This window comes from Lissotriton vulgaris, chromosome 1_1, assembly GCF_964263255.1.
Source record: "Lissotriton vulgaris chromosome 1_1, aLisVul1.2, whole genome shotgun sequence".
Taxonomy (NCBI): domain Eukaryota; kingdom Metazoa; phylum Chordata; class Amphibia; order Caudata; family Salamandridae; genus Lissotriton; species Lissotriton vulgaris.
The window spans coordinates 1,096,038,196-1,096,059,841 of NC_141685.1; the positions used below are offsets into that span (position 1 = coordinate 1,096,038,196).

General features: G+C 49.3%; 1 protein-coding gene across 1 annotated transcript in view; it reads right to left on the bottom strand.

Moving 5' to 3' along the window:
- The window catches only part of ACO2 (aconitase 2), a 340,183-nt gene that overhangs the window by 29,434 nt on the left and 289,103 nt on the right, over positions 1-21,646 (bottom strand). The window contains exon 16 of the mRNA XM_086963512.1: positions 16,170-16,302. Within this exon, the coding sequence (XP_086819638.1) occupies positions 16,170-16,302 (133 nt within the window). The remainder of the gene's footprint in view (positions 1-16,169; positions 16,303-21,646) is intronic.

Sequence of the window (21,646 nt, forward strand, 5' to 3'; positions counted from 1 at the left end):
CTCGCAGACAAGGACAGCAGAACACTTCAATTCACACACTTCACCGGCAGACCCCATCAACAACCCCAACCAAACACCCCCCCTCCCCACCCCGAGACCAACTCCCACCTCTAGAACAGCTACCCACCCACAGCCGACCTCCCCCAACCTGGCCAGGCAGACCCCACACTCCCCCCCCCCCATGTACCCCCTATCGGTGTAGTGTCAAATAGTCCGACACCCACTCCTCAGAGAGCAGCACCAACCAAAAGCTCGAGGGCAGAGCGCACCAATGCAGTACTCCCCCAACTGTTCCAAAATAGTGCAAGTACTGCCCCCCACTCAGCTCCATTCAAGAGTCATTGCTCATGGCATGATGAAAAGTGTCACTCAGCACCCTTCTGTCCGGCTCCCCCGGCTCAGTGTATACTGCCACCAGGCACACACCCCCTTACCAGCATCATAGGGTAACCAGGTTGTCCTTTCCAAAATCGTGGACCTGGCGCCATCGTGAGGCCGGGGCGCCCATATTGTCCGGGTCCGTAATCAGGTTCGTGTGTAGAGGGTCGAGCCCTCCCGCCGCCGGCGTTCAATCCTGTTCCTCCAGAGATACCTCCTCCTCGTCATCCCGGCCACTCCGGTTCTCCTTCCTTTCCCGCATCCAGGTCTTAAGGGACTTGTGCAGTTCTTTCGGGTCTGTAAAGAAGTACGACTTCCCACCAGTGTTAATCCGGAGTTTGGCCGGATACAACATGGCGTAGTCCAGGCCTAGCGTCCTGAGCTGCTTCTTGTAGGGCGCGAACTGCCGCCGTTCCTCCTGCACCTTGGCTGTGAAGTCCGGGTAGAGGGAGATATTCATGCCCTCATGCTGGAGTTGGCCCTTCTCTCGCGCCACTTTCAGGGCAGTGTCTCGGTCGCGATAGTTGAGCAGTTTCGCGATTATGGGGCGAGGTGGCAAGCCAGGCTGGGGCTGTGGGCCCAGCGAGCGGTGGGCGCGCTCCACAATGAACATGGGGGAAAAGACTTCCTCTCCCAGGAGTGTCTTCAGGAGTTTCTCCACATAAAGTTCCATTTTCCCCGTTTGTGTGGATTCCGCCACTCCCGTGATGCGTAGATTGGATCTGCGGGAACGTGCCTCCAGGTCCTCTGTCTTGTCCCTGATGACTGTCAGGAGTCTGTCGAATTGCTTGCGCTCCTTGTCCCACTCCGTCTGGGCTTCCTCGGCCTCAGTGAGCCGACGCTCCGCCATGTCCAGGCGCTCCGCATGTTTGTCCACACGCTCTGCCATACGGTCCATCCTGCACGACAGAGCATCTATTTTGGTGCCCACCGCCGCAATACTCTCCTGAATGCCTTTCTCCATGGCTGCCAACATGTCCCGGAGCTCCGTCGGAGCCTGGGTAGGAGCCGCTGCCGCTCCCTTCGGCGATGAGTCCGGTGCCGGGGCCTCCGCACCTTTCGGGCGGCGCCGTTCAAAGGAGATCTTCCCCTGGTTCGCCTCGGTCTTCCCCATTGTGTTCACGATGCGTGGCAGTGTCCTGCAAAGAGGTGATCACCACGGTTCACGATACCTCAGTGCCAGCGGTCTGGTATCCGATGCGTAGAAAAATGGCGGCGACAATGGCGGACAACGCCTCTCCGTATGCAATTTTCAGAACGGTCCGGTGCCAGACAGGGACTCGTCCTTTCCAGCAGTCCCAGGTGATACGTCCCTCCGCAGCCTCAGAGGAGAAGACACAGACTCCCGTAGTCTGTGCAAGTGAGCCAGGTTACCACGCCAGGTTCAATGTCGCCCCACCACGTGGCGCGGTGCTTCAGTGTAGGTGTTTCGTCGCTCCGCTGCTTCTCCAGTCCCCTCACCCACCAGGGCAGTGCGGGACAGTAGGGTAGAGGGCCTCACAAATCAGTGTTCGTGTCAATCTTGCCGCGGCTTGCACGGCGTGCGACAGCCGCCGGAGGTATGGCCGCACGTACAGTGACGTCGCCCGGCCACCTCACCAGGATAGCCCGCTGTTCTCGGCCTAGTCCGCCACCGGCGCGCCACCAGTCACAATGCCCCGGGATGAACAGGAATTCACGCTCTGCAGCCAGCCAAAAGGGTCTTCGGAGTGCCCGGGGTGCCAGCAGATGGTTCCTGGCAAGTTAGAGCCAATTCGAGCCCATTAAGGATATTTAAGCAGGATAGTTCTGGAGCTTTGCGAGGAGCCGAGGGCTCACGCGTCCGCCATCGACGCCGGCTACGCAGTCTGAACTTGTCCGACAAGCTTCGGCGTCGGGCCTTCTTCAGTCCAACCAATGCCATACAGTTGTCTTCGTTATGGTCTGGGGACAGGCACTTGTTGCACACCGGGTGGACATCGATGTGCGGGTATTTTGCATTGCAAAGGGGGCACCGCTTGAACAGACTCCTTTGTATTTCAGATCTAAGATCGGGTAGAGTGTGGAAAGAAAAAACCTGTTGAGTCCTCGATGTCCTCCAAGCAAAGGCACAGATACCGAACGAAACGATACCGACGCTATCAATAGCCTTTTGGCTTTACAGAAAGTTTTCCTAACTTGAGCTAAGATAGTAACATCCGAACCCAATGGCGGAAAAAAAACAATCTGAGGATGGAGAGGATGCCCATGCGCACTGTAGTCCAGGGGAGGAGCCACCTATCGTGATACTTCGAAGACTCTTCCAGGACAACAATGTGCAATCATACGGACCCAACACTAGGCGGCGATCTATGCACAGATATGAATTCAGCAGCCCACATGCCTCGAACACATATGTTTAACAACCAACAATTGCGAAGTAAATACATTACTAGTGATAAACATGACCAGATTCGAAAGATCAGTCATAATATTAAAACAGGAAAAGAAATAACACGCAAAGCAAGCAAGTAATCTGTAATACATGTACATCTTTACATCCACAGATATATTGAAAGGCATAGATTCATTATAAGATGAATAAAACAGTTGTTACTTGAATTTGTTCTTACGGAAACAGGTGACGTAAAACCGCTTGACCAACTGCCGCATCATCTTGGCTTGCTGATTGTAGGCAGTAATATCTTATAAACGTGTGGACATTCTTCCATGTCGCAGCATGGCAAATATTTTCTAGCGTCACTCCTGCGAACAATGCTGTAGACGCTGCTACAGCTCTTGTAGAGTGAGATCTGACAGTTCTTTGTAATGGTCTGTTAGATTTGACGTGGCAAAAATGGATCACGGAGGCTATCCACCTGGAAATTGTGGCTTTAGTGACTGCTTTCCCCATTGTAGCTTGGCCATAAGCCACAAATAACTGATCTGATTTCCTGAAGTTTTTTGTTCTCTGAAGATAAAACTTCAAACATCGCTTGATGTCCAAAGAATGCAGTGTTCTTTCCGCCGGGGTTGTATAATTTGGGAAGAAAACTCGTAATTTCACTGGTTCGTTTAGATAGAACTGAGAAGGCACTTTGGGTATTAAAGTTTTATTCATTCGAAGAGTGACATACTCTTGAGATAAATGCAAAAAGGGTTCTTTTATAGTGAAAGCCTGAATTTCTCCTACTCTACTGGCAGATGTCAGGGCTAAAAGCAAGGCGACCTTCCATGCCAGGTACTTGAGCTCGGCTTTGTGAATTGGCTTGAACGGGTGCCTCATCAGTTGTGAGAGGACCGTGTTGAGCTCCCATTCCGGGAGTGAAGGTTTAACTGGAGGATAAGTCCAGAAAAGACCTTTCATGAACTGTTTTATCAGCGATTAACACAGTGAAGGAAAGTCAGACACCTTCCTGAACCTGGATATAGCCGCCAGATGGACCTTTATCGAAGAGAGGAAAGGCCAGAACGAGCCAAATGTAAAAGATAAGGAAGAATTTTTTTTCTGCAGGAGCTTCAATAGGGTGTAAAGTGTTTGAAGTACACCAGGAGCAGAATCGCTTCCATTTGAGACAATAAGTCTTTAATGTGCTCTGGGCTCGTGCTTTCTTCAAGATGTTCCAGCAATCCTGAGGGATTTGGAGATGTTGAAAAGCTAAGAAGTTAGGAGCCATACGTGCAGGATTTCAGAGATTGAGGGTCTGGGTGAAGTATCTGACCACCGCTGCTTGACAGTAGTGTAGAGCCAGAAAGTTTGATTGGAGGCTCCTGTGATAGCAACATGAGCTCCTGAAACCAATACTGACGAGACCATCTGGGAGCAATTAGGAGACAGGAGCTCTCCAGCTTCATTTTGTGCAACACTCGTGGAATCAACGGGATCGGAGTAAAGGCGTAAACTTCAATCCCTGACCATCGCATGGACAGGGCATTCCCTCTTGATCCCTGTTGAGGGTATCTGCTGGTGTAATACCGGCATTTCTTGTTCTGTTAGGTCGCAAATGAATCCAATGTTGGCTGGCCCCATGTCTGGAACACCTTTACCAATTGAGTGTTGTCCAGCTCCCACTCGTGGCAATCCGACAAAGATCTGCAGAGTTTGTCAGCCAGGGTATTGTGGAGGCCCTTGACATGTTCCGCCTTGAGAGTTATGTTGTGAAGCAATAGCCACGCCCATAACTTCTGAGCCTCCTTTGAGAGCGTAGCGGACCTTGTTCCTCCCTGCTTGTTTACGTAAAACATGCTGGTGGTATTGTCCGTTCGGACCAGGACTGACGACCCTGCGAAGGAAAGCTTGTAGGGATAGAATGATGGCTCTCAACTCCAGACTGTTGATGTGACATTGTCTGTATTTCTGAGACCATTTGCCCTGCACTTGCAAGTCTTGTAGATGACCTCCCCAGCCCACCATGGGTGCATCTGTCGTTAGAATGAAGTCCGGAGGAGTTTGCAAGAATGTGAGTCCTTGTTTTAGATTGCGTAGTTGCGTCCACCATTGAAGAGCATCTACCATGCGTGGGTTTACTTTGATGTCGAAGGAACCTGTTGATTGCTCCCACTGAAGATGTAGCTCCTCCTGCAGAGGCCGCATTTTCAGACGTGCTAGTGGGATGAATTTATGGCCGAAGAACACATTCCCAGAAGTGAAGCGAACAAAGTGACTTTCTTTTTGACAGTTTTATGGCCAAAGTCTGTAGACAGAGTTGCTTTCTTGAGACAAGAATGCTCTGCATTGTATTGTGTCCAGACGAGCTCCTAGGAAAGGCACGATTCTTCTTAGAATCAATTGAGATTTGTTTTCGTTCACAGTGAGACCTAGGGATGCAAAGACATTGTGACACGCTGTTATGTCGTTCTGTACTTTGCATTTTGATGGACCTTTGACTAGCCAGTCGTCCAAGTACGGGAAAACCTGGAACCCTGAAGAGTGTAGTGCTGCCGCTACCGGGGCAAGCACTTTGTGAAAATCCTTGGAGTCGACTTGAGGCCAAATGGGAGTACTTTAAACTGATAATGGGCGCCAGCCACAGTGAAACGGAGATACTTTCGATGTTTTGGGTAAATTAAGATGTGAAAGTATGCATCTACCATGTCCAAAGAAGCCATAAAATCTCCCTCGTTCAGGCAACTTAGAATTTCCGAAGGAGTGACCATGCGAAAACCCTGCTTCTTGAGATATCTGAGGTCCAAGATCGGTCGCCATTCCCCTGATTTCTTATTTATGAGGAAAAAACGGGAATAGAAGCCCATTCGCCTCTGATGAACTGGAACTTTTTCTGTAGCTTTCTTGAGGAGCATTGAATTAACTTCCTTGAAAAATAAGTGAAGACGAGGGGGAGGGGTGACCCCTGGGCGGAGTCATTGGTGGTTTGGTCACAAACTCTAGGGTGTGACCATGTTGAACTAGGTCTAGCACCCATTGATCGGATGTAATCTGTTGCCACTGTAGTAGAAAGCCAGATATTTTCACGCCCACAGGGAGGGAAGGAAATAAGGTTGGCGCCCAACTGATCTCACTGTTTTCTGTGAGTATCTAAACCTTGATTGTTTGTGCGCTTTCGTCCGCCTTGGCAAGAGAAACTAGGTGTTCCAGACTGGCGGTACGAAGACTGATAATTCTGCTGGTATTGAGGTTGATATGGTCTGCCTTGTTGGTAATAGCTTACTCTAGAGGAGTATCCACGTCCTCTATTACCTCTAAAGGATCCCCGCTTGTACTGCAGGGAACCCAGGGATCTTGCGGTATCAGTGTCCGTTTTGATTGCCGTAGGGCTTCGTCCATGTGTTTCCCAAATAGAGACTCTCCGTCATAGGGCATATCCAGGATCTTTAGTTGGACCTCGGGCCGAAAGGTGGTAGTCTTTAGCCAGCCCCGACGTCTGAGAACTGCGGCTCCTGCCAGTTGTCTAAAGTTTGTATTTGCAATATCCATGGTTTCTGCAGCTGCACGTTCCCCTTCCATCAAGATCTTACGAGCCTCCTGTCTTTTATCTTCCGGGATTAGGTCAATCAGACCAGCCATGTCAGACCACATTTGGTGATCATAACGCCGTAAAATCGCCAAAGAATTCGCAGCCCTGATTGAGGCAGCAGCCATGGTTGAATTCTTTTTACAGATAATGTCCAAACGATGGCTCTCCTTATCCGGTGGTGTCGTGATGGGGTGGCTGAGTTTTTCGATCTTTGTTGTGTGGCCTGTGAAATGACCGAATCCGGCCGCGGATGTCCAGTAAAGCATGAAGGGCTACTGAGAGGAGCTCGATATTTTTTGTCAATCGGTGGTAACACGGCAGGTACAGAAGCAGGATTTCTCATCACTTTGATGCTTTCCTTCCAGATATCATCTATAATAGGAATGGCTCTAGATACCTTCCTAGTTTCTTCTTTAAAATCATGAAGAAAACAGCCTGTTCTACTGTTACTGGCAGTTGAAATCTACTTGCAGCATGAGATTATGAAACCCACCTATGTCTTCAGGTGGTGAGTCTGAAGGTTGTGGGGTTGGCGGAGACGACATGGGAATAACAATCATCCCATGAATCCAAAAGAGGATTATCTGGTAACTCTCCTTCCTCTACGTCTTCATCCGAAAAAGTGTCCGGGGTGTGTGCAGGCAAATCAGGTTGTTGAGTTTCTGTGATCGGAGACGTAGGTGGTGGAATTTCAGGTTGAGTAGCAGGGACTGCAGGTTGGGGTGGAGAAACGACCTGTTGTGGTGTAAAGCGTGGTCTATAGTCTGCCAGCATGGCCTGTAAATCCTGAATGAGGTTTGGTGGCAGATGGCTGGACTCTGAAGCCCGAGATCGCCACTGGTATTCTGTACGATGAGGCATTATAATGTCCTCTTGATAGTAATGCTCGGCATAGTCATCATCCTCCTCATCATCATCCTGACACTTAATGTTCAAATCCGAAGGATGGTGAGCCACCCCAAAAGCTCCCTCGTCATCATCCTCCACTTCATGAGTATAAATCTCTAAGAGATGAGAGGGCATAAGTGGCGAGATATAATAATCTTCTTGCCTCCGGTACGATATTAAGTGGCGTAGACAATGTCTCGATGGCTGGAGGTTTTGCTGAAGCAGTTATCTGGATTGTTGTAAGCGTCGACAGAACGGGACCATCGTCGAATGACTCTATGTCGACAGGACCACCGTCGATTGACTCGACGTCGACAGACTCTACGTCGACGGGACCGCCGTTGACGAACTCTAAGTCGACGATGGTTCTTTTTGCCACAATAGAAATCCTAGTAGACAGGATAGGAGAGGTGAGGTGATCGCTGTGGTAGAAATTGTCGCAGCCGACGGAGCAGAAGATGTAACTGAGATGGTAGTCACAGGAAAATCTGAGGAGACAGAACAGCTTTTACTCACAGTTTTCTTTTTAGATTCCTTGAGAGGTGGGGCATCAGAGAGAGAGAGAATTTGGAGATCTCTGTGAAGAGCCCGAAGTGGAGTGGGAGGTTTTGACATGTTTTCTCCCCTCACTTCGATATTCCTCTTGCGATCTTGCCCTTTTACTGGAGGTCGCAGGTCTGTCTTCATCATCAGTAGAAGAGGATTTGAGCCATAAAAGGACTCTGGCTTCCCTATCCCTTAAGGTCTTGGAAGGGAAGGTGCGGCAGATCTTACAATTTTTTGCCTCATGTTTTGGATAAAGGCAATAAATGCAGTCCTTATGTTGGTCATCAGCATGGACCTTTTTCTTTTCACATGTTCTGCAAGGTCTAAACAAGGACTTCTTGTCAGACATCCTGAAGTAGAGAAAAAACTGAGTAGGGACTCAGGGAGACTCCCTTCAACCGACGTGATGAAAATCTGAGGAGAACTGGCTCTGCAGAGAGGGTTCTAGAGGGTGATATGAGCTGATTGGTTGGAATAAAGACTTTGGTCTATTTAGCATAATGAGATAGATAGGCTACTACAATCTAGGCCTTAGGCCTTTCTCATAGGGCCTACTACTGTAATTTGCTTTTGGCACTGCTTTTTATACACCGTGGGACTCCCGCCTTGGCCACGGGGAATGATTCAGGCATGTGAATCTATGAAAGATACCCCAATACTGGATAAGCCCAAGGATCTGGCCGTAGCTCGAGAGTCCTTGAACCTCACTAGGGCAGAGTCTGCCTTCTCCCCAAAATGCAGGATCCATCAAACAGCATGATCCATCAAGTTTGCCTGGACATCATCGGAGAAGCCAATTGTCCTAGGCCAGGCAGCAGGGGAGGGGGGCAGACAGCGCGCGCAAGGGGTATTGCTCAGGTAAAAGTTTCCAGACACCTGGGAAATCCAAAAGTAAGGAATCTACAGCTAGAAGTATCAATCAGATTTCCACCTCTGCATGATGGGACACTGGAGTAAAGGAGAAACCTTTCAAGGAACAGTGCCCGTTTTAATGCTGTAGCTATGCAGCCTATGTGCTAGCACTGTCCGGCATTCCCTTTCCTTTTTATAAAACAGGTTTGTGATAGTTTTTTATAGTCAGTTTAGAGTCAGTGATTATAATACAATTTGAAAAGTTTAAAAAATATTGCAAATGCTACTTACCAGTATGCATCTGTTCTTGGCATGTAGTGCTGCTGACATTCATATCTGTGCATAGATCGCCGCCTAGTGTTGGGTCCGGATGATTGCACATTGTTGCCCTGGAAGAGTCTTCGAAGTATCACGAGATAGGTGGCTCCTCCCCTGGACTACAGTGCGCATGGGCATCGACTCCATCCCCAGATTGTTTTTAGCCATTGTGGCCAAGATGGAGTGAAACTCAGTGAATGATGACCATGCCATGAAATGATATGTGAACACTGCAGCTGCTACAGGCGCCGGGGAGGAGGGCGGGCGATATGAATGTCAGCAGCCCTACATGCCAAGAACAGATGCATACTGGTAAGTAGCATTTGCAGTTCGAGGCATGTGGGCTGCTGAATTCATATCTGTGCATAGAATACATAGCAGTCCCTCCATTAGCGGCGGCCGCCCGTGCCAGCTGCAGCAGTTTGGAAAAGTGTCTTGAGAACAGCCTGTCCTACAGCTGCCTGCAGTTTGGAGTGCACGTCTACACAATAATGCTTAGTAAATGTGTGTGTGGTAGACCAAGTGGCTGCTCTACATATGTCCTCTAAGGGAATGTTTCCCAGGAAAGCCATAGAGGCCCCCAACTTTCTGGTGGAGTGGGCTCTAGGTGGAATGGTAAGAGTGCGTTTTGCCTTTGCATAGCAGATTTGAATACATTTCACGATCCACCTAGCAATACCAGCCTTGGAAATAGGGTTACCTTTGTGATGTGGCGCAAAGGCAACAAAAAGCTGCTTAGTCTTTCTAAAATCCTTGGTCCTATCAATTTAATACATTAGGGCCCGTTTAGTGTCAAGTGTGTGGAGCATCCGCTCCGCCAATGACTCCGGATTTTGAAAGAATACCGGCAACTCAATGGTTTGGTTGATGTGGAACTGAGACACAACCTTGGGTAGAAATTTAGGGTTAGTGCGGAGCACTACCCTGTTTGAATGAACTTGGAAGAAAGGCTCTTGGATTGTGAGGGCCTGCAGCTCACTAACCCTCCGTAGCGATGTAATTGCTACCAGGAAAGCCACTTTCCATGTTAAGAACTGAAGTTCGCAAGAATGTAGTGGCTCAAAGGGAGGACCCATCAGTCTTGTAAGAACCACATTGAGGTTCCATTCCGGAGCTGGTGGAGTCCGTGGCAGAATGACTCTTTTGAGGCCTTCCAGAAATGCCTTGATGGCAGGCACTTTGAAAAGTGAAAGGTGCTGTCTATTTTGGAGGTATGCGGCCATCACAGACAGGTGAATGCGAATGGAAGTATATGCCATAATACACTTGTATAGATGGAACAGGTAACAGATGATGTTCTGAATGGAAGCATCCAGTGGATCAATGTTGTGGTTTGCGCAATAGATGACAAACCGCTTCCATTTTGCCGCCTAACATGCTCTAGTAGTGGGCTTTCTCGCCTCCCGAATGATGTCCACGCAATTGGGAGGAAGGTTAAGGTAGCCAAATTCTAGGACTTCAGGAGCCAGATCGCCAGGTTGAGCTGTTGCGGATCTGGGTGCTGAATGTCGCCATGGCTCTGCGTCAGAAGGCTAGGTGTGAGATGAAGCCTTTGATGCGGTACCACGGAAAGTTCCAGAAACGTGGTGTACCATGGTTGGCGAGCCCACGTTGGAGCAACTAGGATGAGTCATCGAGTGCTGCCTGAGCTTGCGCGCCACCAGCGGTATCAGAGGTGCTGGGGGAAAAGCGTATGCAAATCTGCCTGACCAGTTCATCCATATCGCATTGCCCTGCGATTGCGGGTGTGGGAACCTGGCGGCGAAGCTTCGGCATTTTGCGTTCTCCCTTGTGGCAAACAGGTCGATCTCTGGATGACCCCACCTTTGGAAGTACGGTTGGAGTACTGATGGATGCATCTCCCACTCGTGCATTTGGTGGCTGTGCCTGCTGAGCAGGTCCGCCATCTGATTGTCCTTGCCTGGGAGATGTTCTGCCAGGAGGAAAATGTTCCTCTGAATGGCCCACTTCCACATGCTCTGAGCCAGATGAGACAGCTGCGGAGAGTGTGTGCCCCCCTGTTTCTGAATGTAGTACATGGCCGTCATGTTGTCCGTCCGGATCAACACGACCTTGTTGCACAGATGTACTTTGAATGCCTTTAAGGCCATGAAGATCGCCATCAGTTCCAGTACATTGATGTGCATCTTCTTTTGCTGTAATGTCCATAGTCCCTGCACAGTGTATTGGAGTACATGCGCTCCCCATCCTTGGAGAGAAGCGTCCGTTGTCAGGATAATCTGTGGCACAGGCTCTTGAAACGGTCGGCCCATGCAAAGGTTTTGTGGATTCCACCAATGCAGAGAGTTGTATGCCCGACCGCTCACCAACACTAGGTCTTTTAACTGCCCGTGAGCCTGAGTCCACTGACGTGCTAAGCACTCCTGAAGCGGACGCATATGTAGTCTCGCGTGTGGGACTATGGAGATGCAGGAGGCCATCATGCCTATCAACTGCATGAACACTCTTGCTGGAAGCGAGTGTTGAGGTCTGAATCTTTGGATCAGCGACTGAATGCTGTTGACTCTCACTGAATTCGGCTGCGCCGTGGCCGCCAGAGTGTTTATGGTCGCTCCCAGATACTGCCGTATGTGGGCGGGCTGGAGATGGGACTTTGGGTAATTCAGTGAGAACCCCAGATCGTGCAGAAGGTGAATGGTGTGGGACACGTGGTCGGCGCACTGCTGGGCTGACTTCGCTTGAATGAGCCAGTCGTCCAGATAGGGGTAGACATGGATGTTCTAACGCTTAGATGCGCCACCACCGTCGCTAGGCACTTTGTAAAGACCCTGGGCGCTGTGGTGACCCCAAAAGGCAAAACCTTGAACTGGTAGTGCTGGTTTTGAATGGTGAACCTGAGGTACTTTCTGTGTGAAGGATGCAGTGGAATGTGAAAGTACGCATCCTTGAGGTCCAGAGTTGCCAGGAAGTCCCCTTGCCGAAGCAGTGGGAGAACCTGCTGCAGCGTGAGCATATGGAAATGTTCTGACAGAATGTAAAAGTTGAGAGGTCTGAGGTCTAGGATGGGCCTGAGGGATCCGTCCTTCTTTGGAATCAGAAAGTACAGGGAGTAAACTCCTTCTACCTTTTTCCTGCAGGGGCACGAGCTCTATTGCTCCTTTTTGCAGCATGACGTTGACTTTCTGCTGCAACAAGTGCAAGTGCTCGCCGGACATAGGACGGCTCTTTGGGGGTATGTTGGGTGGAGTGGATGTGAGCTCCAGACAATAACCATATTGGATAAGAGATCTGACCCACCTGTCCGTGGTGATGGACTTCCACACGGGCAGGAACTGCTGGAGTCTCCCCCCGACCGGTGTTGCGTGGTCGGGGGGCAGTGACAAGGCGTCACTGTTTGTTGGCGGTGGAGGACCTGGAGCTGTTATTACCACGTCCTCTGCCTTTGACGTTGTTGCCATGGTATCCACCCCGACCCTTGTTGGTATAGGAGGGTTGGGTGTTACTCTTATAGAATTGCGTTGACTGACACTTGACCCCTCGAGGTGCCTCTATTATTGGAGCGACGAAAGGAACCACCCCGAAACTTCTGGGACTGCAAGGCACCCATAGACTTAGCAGTGTGGAAGTCCTTTTTCATTTTCTCGAGGGTGGTATCAACTTCTGGGCCAAACAGGTGGTCTGGGTTGACAGTTTGGTTGAGGATGGTAGTTTGAATGTCTGGTTTGAAACCGGATATTCTGAGCCATGCATGTCTACGCAGTAGAACGCTAGTGTTTATTGCTCTTGAGGCGGTGTCAGCCACATCCAGAGCGCACTTAATTGAAGCATTGGTGATAAGCTTCCCCTCCTGTATCAACATTTCAGCTGCTTCCTTATATTGATCTGGCAGGTGCTGTAGAAGGGTCTCTAGAGTGTCGTAGTGTGCCCTGTCGTAACGCGCAAGCAGCGCCTGTGTGTTGGATTTGCGCCATATGTTGGCTGCCTGCGCAGCAACACGTTTCCCCGCAGCCTCAAATACTTTTGATTCCTTGTCTGGGGGAGGAGCATCACCCGTATTCTGTGAGTTGGCTCTTTTGCGAGCATTGGAGACAACCAAGGAATCCAGAGGCAACTGTCCTTTGATGTATGTTGGATCAGTGGGCGCTGCCTTGTACTTCTTGTCAATACGTGGGTTGACGACTCTTGCTCGGGTGGGCTCCTTGAAGACCTCTGGCGCATGTTTCAACACCCCTTTTAGCATTGGCAAAGTCTTTACAGTTTTTTCAGCGACTGAAAAGGTGTCAAAAAGAAAATCGACGTCTACTGGGTCCGCATGGAGATCGACGTCATGGTTGGCTGCCGCTCTTTCAATTAGAGCATTGATAGCTGCAGAGTCCTCAGTTGGGGAAGTCTTTGCTGAAAAGAGCTGAGGCTCCTGTCCTGAATGCGGGTCCCCAGGGTCGCCACCAGCAGACCAAGGCTCAGTCACATCCTCTGGGTCTGAGTAGACTGGATAGGCATACTCATCCTCGTTGTTACCATCACCCTCCTCAACATTAGAATGAGTGGGTGAAAGTTCATGGCCTTGGGGTGATGCAGGCTCCAAAGGGGCAGAGGCACCAGCAGAGTCCATCTTTTTCTTAAGTGGGATTTGGAAATGCTCCAAAGCTGGTTCAGGGGTGATCTTCCTTTTAAGGAGAGAGAGTTTGCCTGTGTTGGCGTCGATGATCACTTCTCGACGCTCTTCTGCCAGTGGTTGGTGGCGCGGGCTTGGAACCACCAACGATGCCTTCGGCGTCGAAGATAACTTCAAGGGCACCCCGGCCCCAGGCTTCGCTGTGAAAGCCTTCGGCGCCGTCTTCGGCGGCAACGTGAATAGAATCGGCGTTGGCGCTTTCGCCGGTTTCTGGAGAGGCTTGGGCGGCACAGTGTCCTGCGGCTCGACTGCTGCGGTCCCCTCCCTAATACGCTGAAGGGACTCGTTGACCTTTTTAGTGAGCGAGGCGGAGGGACGCACCGGCTCGAGAGAGTCTTCGTAAGCAGATTTTGGGCCGGCGACCGAGGACGCATTCTTCGGAGCCGACGCAGCTGCCCCCTTGGCCTTGTCGCTTGGAAGCGGGGCAGTGATAGACTTGGGGTCGTCCTGCCGCTTCTTCGTGGTCTTCTCATGGTCGTCGACCTTCTTGGTATCGATGCGACTCTTAAGTGCGTCGACCAACTTCGGCGCCGAAGCAGCCGCGTCGGCCATCTTTACCTTCGGCTTCGACACCGTAGTCTTCGGGTTGGCCATTTTGGCGTGGCTCTTGAGCTCGACGGCCATCTTGGATTTCTTCGGCGCCGAGGCCTTCGAAGTCTTCTACCCGACCAGTGCGACTTGCGCTTTCGGTTTCGATACGTCTGGCGTCGAGACCGATGGTTTCACTTTCGGTTTCTGTACCGTAAGTGGTGCCGTGGGACAGGAATCAAGACTTTGGGTAAGGCCCGAAGGCGATCCCTCGGCCTGGGCCTTAGAATGGTGGCTGGCCCCGGAGTCAGTGTGAGGAAGCTCCTCTTCCGAGCGATCCTCTACGGTGGCAATGGCCCCGTCGTCGTCCCCTACCTCCTCGACGACTTCCTCGAAATCCTCGTCTTCCGCGTCGTAGTCTTCCTCGACCTCCGACGCCGGGTTAGATTCCGTGATATCCTGGATAGTGTCGTCGCCGACATCCTCCGTGTCGAAGATGTCCGTCGGAGGGGGTGCCTATCGCTGGGCCTGCAGTCTTGCAGCTCGGCGGAGCTGAAGTGTCTTCTTCGACCGAAACTTGGAGCAGGCCATACACTTGGCCTCGTCGTGGTCCGGCGACAAGCACTTATTGCACACTAGGTGCACGTCGATATGTGGGTACTTCGAGGCACACACCGGGCACCTCTTAAATGGACTTCGTTCCATGATGAAAGTAGTTTGGAGCGTCGTGTAGGCCCGTCCGCGCCGAAAGCACGCGGAAGGGCAGTGTTGGTTCGGAGTCGATGAAACAAACGATCCCGAACGATAGACAATACCGACGCGAGTCCTAAAGACCTTTTGGTCTCAAATAAAAGAAGTTCTATCGATTCCGACAGAGGGAACCGAAACACATCCGAACCCAATGGCGGAAAAAAACAATCTGGGGATGGAGTCGATGCCCATGCGCACTGTAGTCCAGGGGAGGAGCCACCTATCTCGTGATACTTCGAAGACTCTTCCAGGACAACAATGTGCAATCATCCGGACCCAACACTAGGCGGCGATCTATGCACAGATATGAATTCAGCAGCCCACATGCCTCGAACATATATGTATAGTACCCATTTCTATCCCTTTTTTGAGGTTTAAAGCTACTGTTTTCTATAAATAAATGCACTTTTGACAAAGCCTGAGCATAGATAGATATATATTTGTTTTGCAAAGTGCTCCAGGATCGGACATGTCAGCGGAACAATTCAGTGCTTCTGTGTATTGAGAAGGCTCCCGTAGAAGAGAAATACCCTATCCATAGGATTGCTTACGAGAAAATGTTCTCCATCAAATCTCTAAGCATTTTTATCTTCTTTGCCAGTAACGGACTTTGCCTGCAACAAGAATTTGCATCTGATTTTGCAAACTTAAAGTTTCTGCCGAAGCTGAAGCCAACAGATGCTATCTGAACGTGTTTCATCTTTATAAAATAACCTATTTAAATAATGCTACATGACAATGCATTAGAAGTCCACAAGACTCTCATACACTTGTCCACTAATTTATGCTAGTATTTCAGCCTGTACAATGATCTACTGCCTTTAGGTATATTTGCTATATAGAAAAATCACATGCATAAATATATTTCCCAAAAATAGGTTTCTGCCACATGAGAAACATGCCACAGGAAGACGGACGGTAATCCAGCCACATTACCCAGCTATTCTCTCGGTCAGTACTCCGAAGGACAACTAAAATAATGCCTGAAACGGTCAATGGTAGGTGAAAATCTGAAAAAACACAGTGATAGAACGGTCTGAGTAGAGCTCTGAGAGGAGCTCCCTTCCATGCCAAGTGCAGTAGAAATATGAAGTATGAAAGACTTCAGAAATGCAGTTCACCACACAGCTCATTGCCTGGAGTTCAGGTCTTTTATAACAAGTGTATTCCGCTACTAAAGTGAAATTGCTTATGCTAATTTCAATTCAATTATTTGGTACTGCTATTGAAAGGTCACCGATGGACTCTAAGATCAGAAATGGGGAATGGTTCAGCATTTGAATCTATGCAAGATCCAACAAACGAGAAAGGACCATACACATTTTGAAGTCAGAATTTACCATGGATCCTGGCGAAGCTTTTGGTGATAATGGCCCGTCCGCCCAAGTGCCGTGGTTCCAGTGCAGCATGCTCCCGGCTTGACCCCTCACCATAGTTTTCATCCCCAATCACAACCCAGTTGATGCCATGTTTCTGTCAAGCAAGAAAAAATAAACTGTGGTTAATGTGGAAAACACATGTACAAACCTTCAAAACTATGAACATCAGTTACTTACCTGTAAACTGTGGTTCTCCAGTATTGGTGTCTTTCATAGATTCACATGCTTGAATATTCCCCGTCGTCATAGTAGGAGTCCCACGGTACATAAAATAGCAGTAAAATATCCAGAAAACTCAAAAGTACCATAGAACAGAAAAGGCCCATAGAAAGCCTAAGGGAGAAACTCAACTTGGTAACATATCAGTGTCATTATGTTTTGGTCCAAATTCCAGCCAATCAGGCTGTAGCTCCCTCTAGAACCTTCTCCTCAGAAGCCCAAGACCTCAGATTTTCGTAGCGCAGAGTAACCAAAAGTGTCTGAGGAATAGAGAGCCTCTGAGGGGAGGACGGGAGGGTCGCATGTGAATCTATGAAAGACACCAATACTGGAGAACCACAGTTTACAGGTAAGTAACTTATGTTCTTCTCCAGTATTAGGGGTGTCTTTCATAGATTCACATGCTTGAATAAGAGTAGAAAGCAGTAATCATCACATAAGTCATAAAGGTAACAGTAAATTCAATATATAATAAACATATCACATTAAAGAGAAAAAACCTTTATGACTGGAGGCGGGTAGCAACAGAGGCTCACCTCTAATGGAAAAGATTCACAGCACCGCTTGTCCTACTGCTGCATCTGCGGCGTCTGTTGACTGCAGACAGTAGTGCTTCGTAAAAGTATGGCTGCTCGACCACGTAGCAGCTCTGCAAATGTGTCGCAGAGGTAGCCCCTTAAAGAGGGCAGTAGAAGCTGACAGCTCTAGTTGAATGAGCACGTACTGGAGCTGGAAGAGGCTTGCCAGCCCGTTGATGACAAAAGGTAATGGTGGAAGAAATCCACCTAGTAATAGTTTGTTTGGTGACAGGTTGTCCTTTGCAGATCGGGCCATAGGCCACGAACAGTTGATCAGATTTCCTGATGGATGCAGTGCGCTGAATGTAAAACTTAGGACAACGTTTCAAATCCAGGAAATGTAATGAACGTTCCGCAGGAGTTTGTGGATCAGGAAAGAAAGTTTTTAAAATGACTGATTCATTGAGATGAAAATCACTGGGAACTTTCGGGATAAATTTAGGATTAGTACATAGTGTAACAGCCTCTTTTGAGAACTGGAGAAAAGGAGGCTGAATTGTGAATGCCTGAATGTCACCGACACGCCTAGATGACGTCAAGGCGAGCAATAGGGCAACTTTCCACGTGAGGAATTTTAAGCTTGCTGAATGGATGGGTTCAAAAGGAGGTAGGAGGAGCTGAGACAAAACCAGATTTAAGCGCCAAGCAGGCGGAGGACGCCGAATGGGTGGAAACATACGGAAGAGGCCTTTGAAAAACTGTTGAATGATTCTAGACTAATTTTTAGAAAAAGGGGACCCCTAGACGAATACAGTGAGGTAGAACCATCATGACGGAAGCGGGAAAGAGCCGCCAGAAATACCTTCAGAGTGGAGTGGGAAAGTCCTGACTTTGCAAGGGATAGGAAGAAAGGCAGGATCTGTTCTGGTTTGGCGGTCATCGGATCCAAGGCTTTGGTGTGGCACCAGACACAGAAACGCTTCCACTTCAACTGATAGGTTTTAATGGTGGAAGGAGCACAGGCGTGCGCCAACACCTTTCTACAGTCAGCGTCGATGGTCAGACGCGCAAATTCATGGTGTTCAGGTTCCAGGCATGGAGCTGGAGGTATGCTGGATCCGGATGGCAAATCTGCCCCTGCTGCATCGTGAGGAGGTGAGGCAGTGGATGAAGCGGAATTGGCTTGTTCTGGGTGAACAAGAGCAGGTCCGAGAACCATGGGCGCCGCGGCCACTTGGGTGCGATCAGGATGATGTGGCAGGGTTGAAGCCTCATCCTGTGCAACAAGCGCGGAATCAGAGGAAGCAGAGGGAAAGCGTAGCTGAATGTGTTCAACCAGCTGATCGAAAATGCATTTCCGCTCGACTCTCTGTGAGGATGACGACTTGCAAAGCGTTGGCATTTCCTGTTGGTGATAGTCGCAAATAGATCCATCTGCGGCTGGCCCCACTGGTGGAAAATGAACTCGAGAGTTGGTTGATTGAGTTCCCACTCGTGGTTGTCCGAGAAAGACCTGTTGAGCGAATCCGCCAGAACATTGGAAGCACCCGGCACATGGATGGCTGTGAGATGAACTTGATGACGAATCGCCCAATTCCATATCTCCTGTGCTTGTTGGGAAAGCAAAAAGGACCTTGTGCCACCCTGCTTGTTCAGGTAATGCATGCTGGTGGTGTTGTCTGTCCTCACCAGCAGAGATTGACCTTGAACGATCCATTGGAAAGACTTCAGGTCAAGGAAGATCGCCAGAAGCTCTAGGCGGTTTATATGCCAAGTGTGTTGGACCGCAGTCCATTTCCCTTGTACTGACAGATCTTCGAGATGCACTCCCCAGCCCTCCAGGGACGCATTGGTTGTAAGCGTCAGATTTGGAACATCGTCTTGAAAAGACCGACCTTTTGAAATGTTTGGAGGGTGAGCCCACCACTCCAGAGCTTCCTGAATGCGGGGCGTGAGAAGGATCCTGTCGTTGAATGATCCTGAAATCTGTTTCCACTGCTTGTCTAATTCCTCTTGGACGACCCTCATATGTAGTCTGTAGTGGGGAATCAACTGTATGGCAGAGGAAGCCATGCCGAGGAAGGATTTCAACATCCGGACTGAAACGTACAGTTTAGACTGCAGGGACCGTACCATCTGGAGCATACGGTCTTGTCTTTCCTGGGAGACAAAAACCAATGCCAGCTGAGAATCTAGTGAGGCTCCTAAAAATCTCGACGCTGAGACGGGCAAAAGTGTGACTTCTGGCAGTTGATGGAAAGGCCCAAGTCTTGAAACAGGGAGATGCAAGACTGAGTATGCTGGATTGCCAGTTGGAGATTCAGAGCCTTTATGAGACAATCGTCCAGGTATGGATAAAACTGTATGCCTTGCAGGCGCAGAAAAGCAGCTACCGGGGCCATGATCTTGGTAAAGACCCTCGGTGCTGAACGGAGGCCGAACGGCAGGACTCTGAATTGGAAGTGTAGGTGTCCAACTGTAAATCGAAGATATTTTCTGTGCCTGGGGTGGATCGGAACATGAAAATATGCGTCCAGGAGGTCGATCGTGGAGAAGAACTCTCCGGGATTGAGGTAATGTAGAATCTGGAGCAGGGTCAACATTTGAAAAGTTTTGGACGTGATGAATTTGTTTAAAGCTCGTAGATCCAAAATTGGGCGCCAATTCCCCCGATTTTTTCTTGACTAGAAAAAAGCGGGAGTAAAATCCTTTGCCCTGCTGGCCTTGTGGTACTACTTCGACAGCACCCTTCCTGATCATTAATTTGACTTGAGTGAAAAGGTCTTTGAAATGGGGAGGAGGTGGGCCAGTAGGAGGGCGAGGTGGAGGAAATTTTGTGAATTCCAAGGTGTGTCCTTTTGAAATCAGATCCAGGACTCACTGATCGGAAGTAATGTTGGACCAATTCAAGATGTAATTTGAGATTCGACCTCCAATTTTTACAGTCGGTGGAGAAATAGTGCTGGGACTGTCACTGTTTCTTTCCATTTGAACCACCTCTATAGGTAGTTTTTCTTTGGTATGGTCTGGAGGAGGTCTGACGACTCTGGGACTGGTAAGTTTGTCTTTGCCGGTTGTCATTGTAGGAGCGATATTGGTTTGAGCCACGAAAAGTGGAATAGTTGCCACCTCTACCACGTGCTCCTCGAAAAGGGCGTTTCTTATATTGGAGAGATCCCAACGCCTTGGCAGTATCCGTGTCTTTAATTGATTCGAGGACCTCGTCGACATGCTTTCCGAAAAGCGATTCCCCATCATAAGGAAGATCGAGGACTTTCGCTTGGACTTCAGGGCGAAATGCTGTTGATTTTAACCAGCCTTAACGCCGTAAAACAGAAGCTCCCGCCAACTGTCTAAACCCCGTAGAGGAGATATCAATGGCACAGTCAATGATCTCCGAGATTTTTTCACCCTCCTGAATGATGGTTTGTGCCTCTGCGCGAATATCATCTGGAAGTTGTGGAAGCAATGCCGCAATCTCGGACCACATTTGGCGGTCATACCGTCCAAGAAAGGCCAAGGAATTAGCTGCCCTTACAGTGGTGGCTGCCATGGTAGTAAATGTTTTCCCTATGGAATCCAGCTTTCGGCCTTCCTGATCTGGAGAAGTAAGGAGCGTGGAAGGATTGCGAGACCTCTTTTGAGCCGCCTGAGTAATGACGGAGTTCGCCTTAGGTTGAGATACAAAACATGCTGGAGAATTTGCTGGTGCTTTATATTTTTTATCAAGTCTTGGCAGGACAGCTGGGATCGAATTCGGCCGCTCCATTAATTTGAGACCTTCCTCCCAAATGTGGTAAATTATAGGGACAGTGTGAGCTTGCCTTTGAGGTAGGTCCTTAAAATCGTAGAGAAAACAGGCAGTTTGTTGGACGTCCAAAGTGAGATGAAATCTCTTAGCCGCGCGGACCATCAAATTGTGGAAGCTGCCAATGTCCACAGGAGGCGAAGCCAATGGCGACGTTGGTGGAGTGGAAGGTGTGTGAGCCCTGTAATCATCCCATTCTTGAAGGGCATTGTTGTCATCATTTGGATCCGTATTTTGAGGATCAGGATCGTCATTGTCCGTATCAGGCAGGGCATGCACCGGTGATCGTGATGGAACTGGTGCTGAGGCTTGTGTTTGCGGAGAAGGTTGCAGGACTGGAGAAACAGGCCGAGATGGAGGAAATCTGCGGTTACGTCGACGAGGTGGACGTCGTCGACGTAGTTTGAGGACATAGAGCAAGTCGTCGTCGACGTGGAGGCAGCATCCACGGATTTCGTCGCCAATGCCCAGTTTAGAGGATGAAGGCATGGCTTTGGACAATGATGCTAGAGAACCAGGTCTCGTAGGCGCATGTGGAGGTAAATCCTGTGGGGAGACAACCTTAGAAACATCAACAAGTCTCTTTTTCTTCAGAAAAGGAGAAGGTATTTCAGTCTCCGACCCACGTTTCTGAGAGGTCTTTGAGTGAAAAGAAGAGACACTCTCATCCTCCGAGACCACAGCCTCCGTGGTCTTCAACTTCTGAAGCCACAGAAGGAGACGGGCCTCTCTGTCCCTTAAAGTTTTAGGTGGAAAAGTACGACAATACTTACAGGTCTTCACTTCATGGTCAGGGTAGAGACAGTAAATACATTTACTGTGTGGATCTTCATGAAAGAGACGCAGTTTTCCACAGGATGGACAAGATCTGAACAAATATTTCCTTGAAGAAG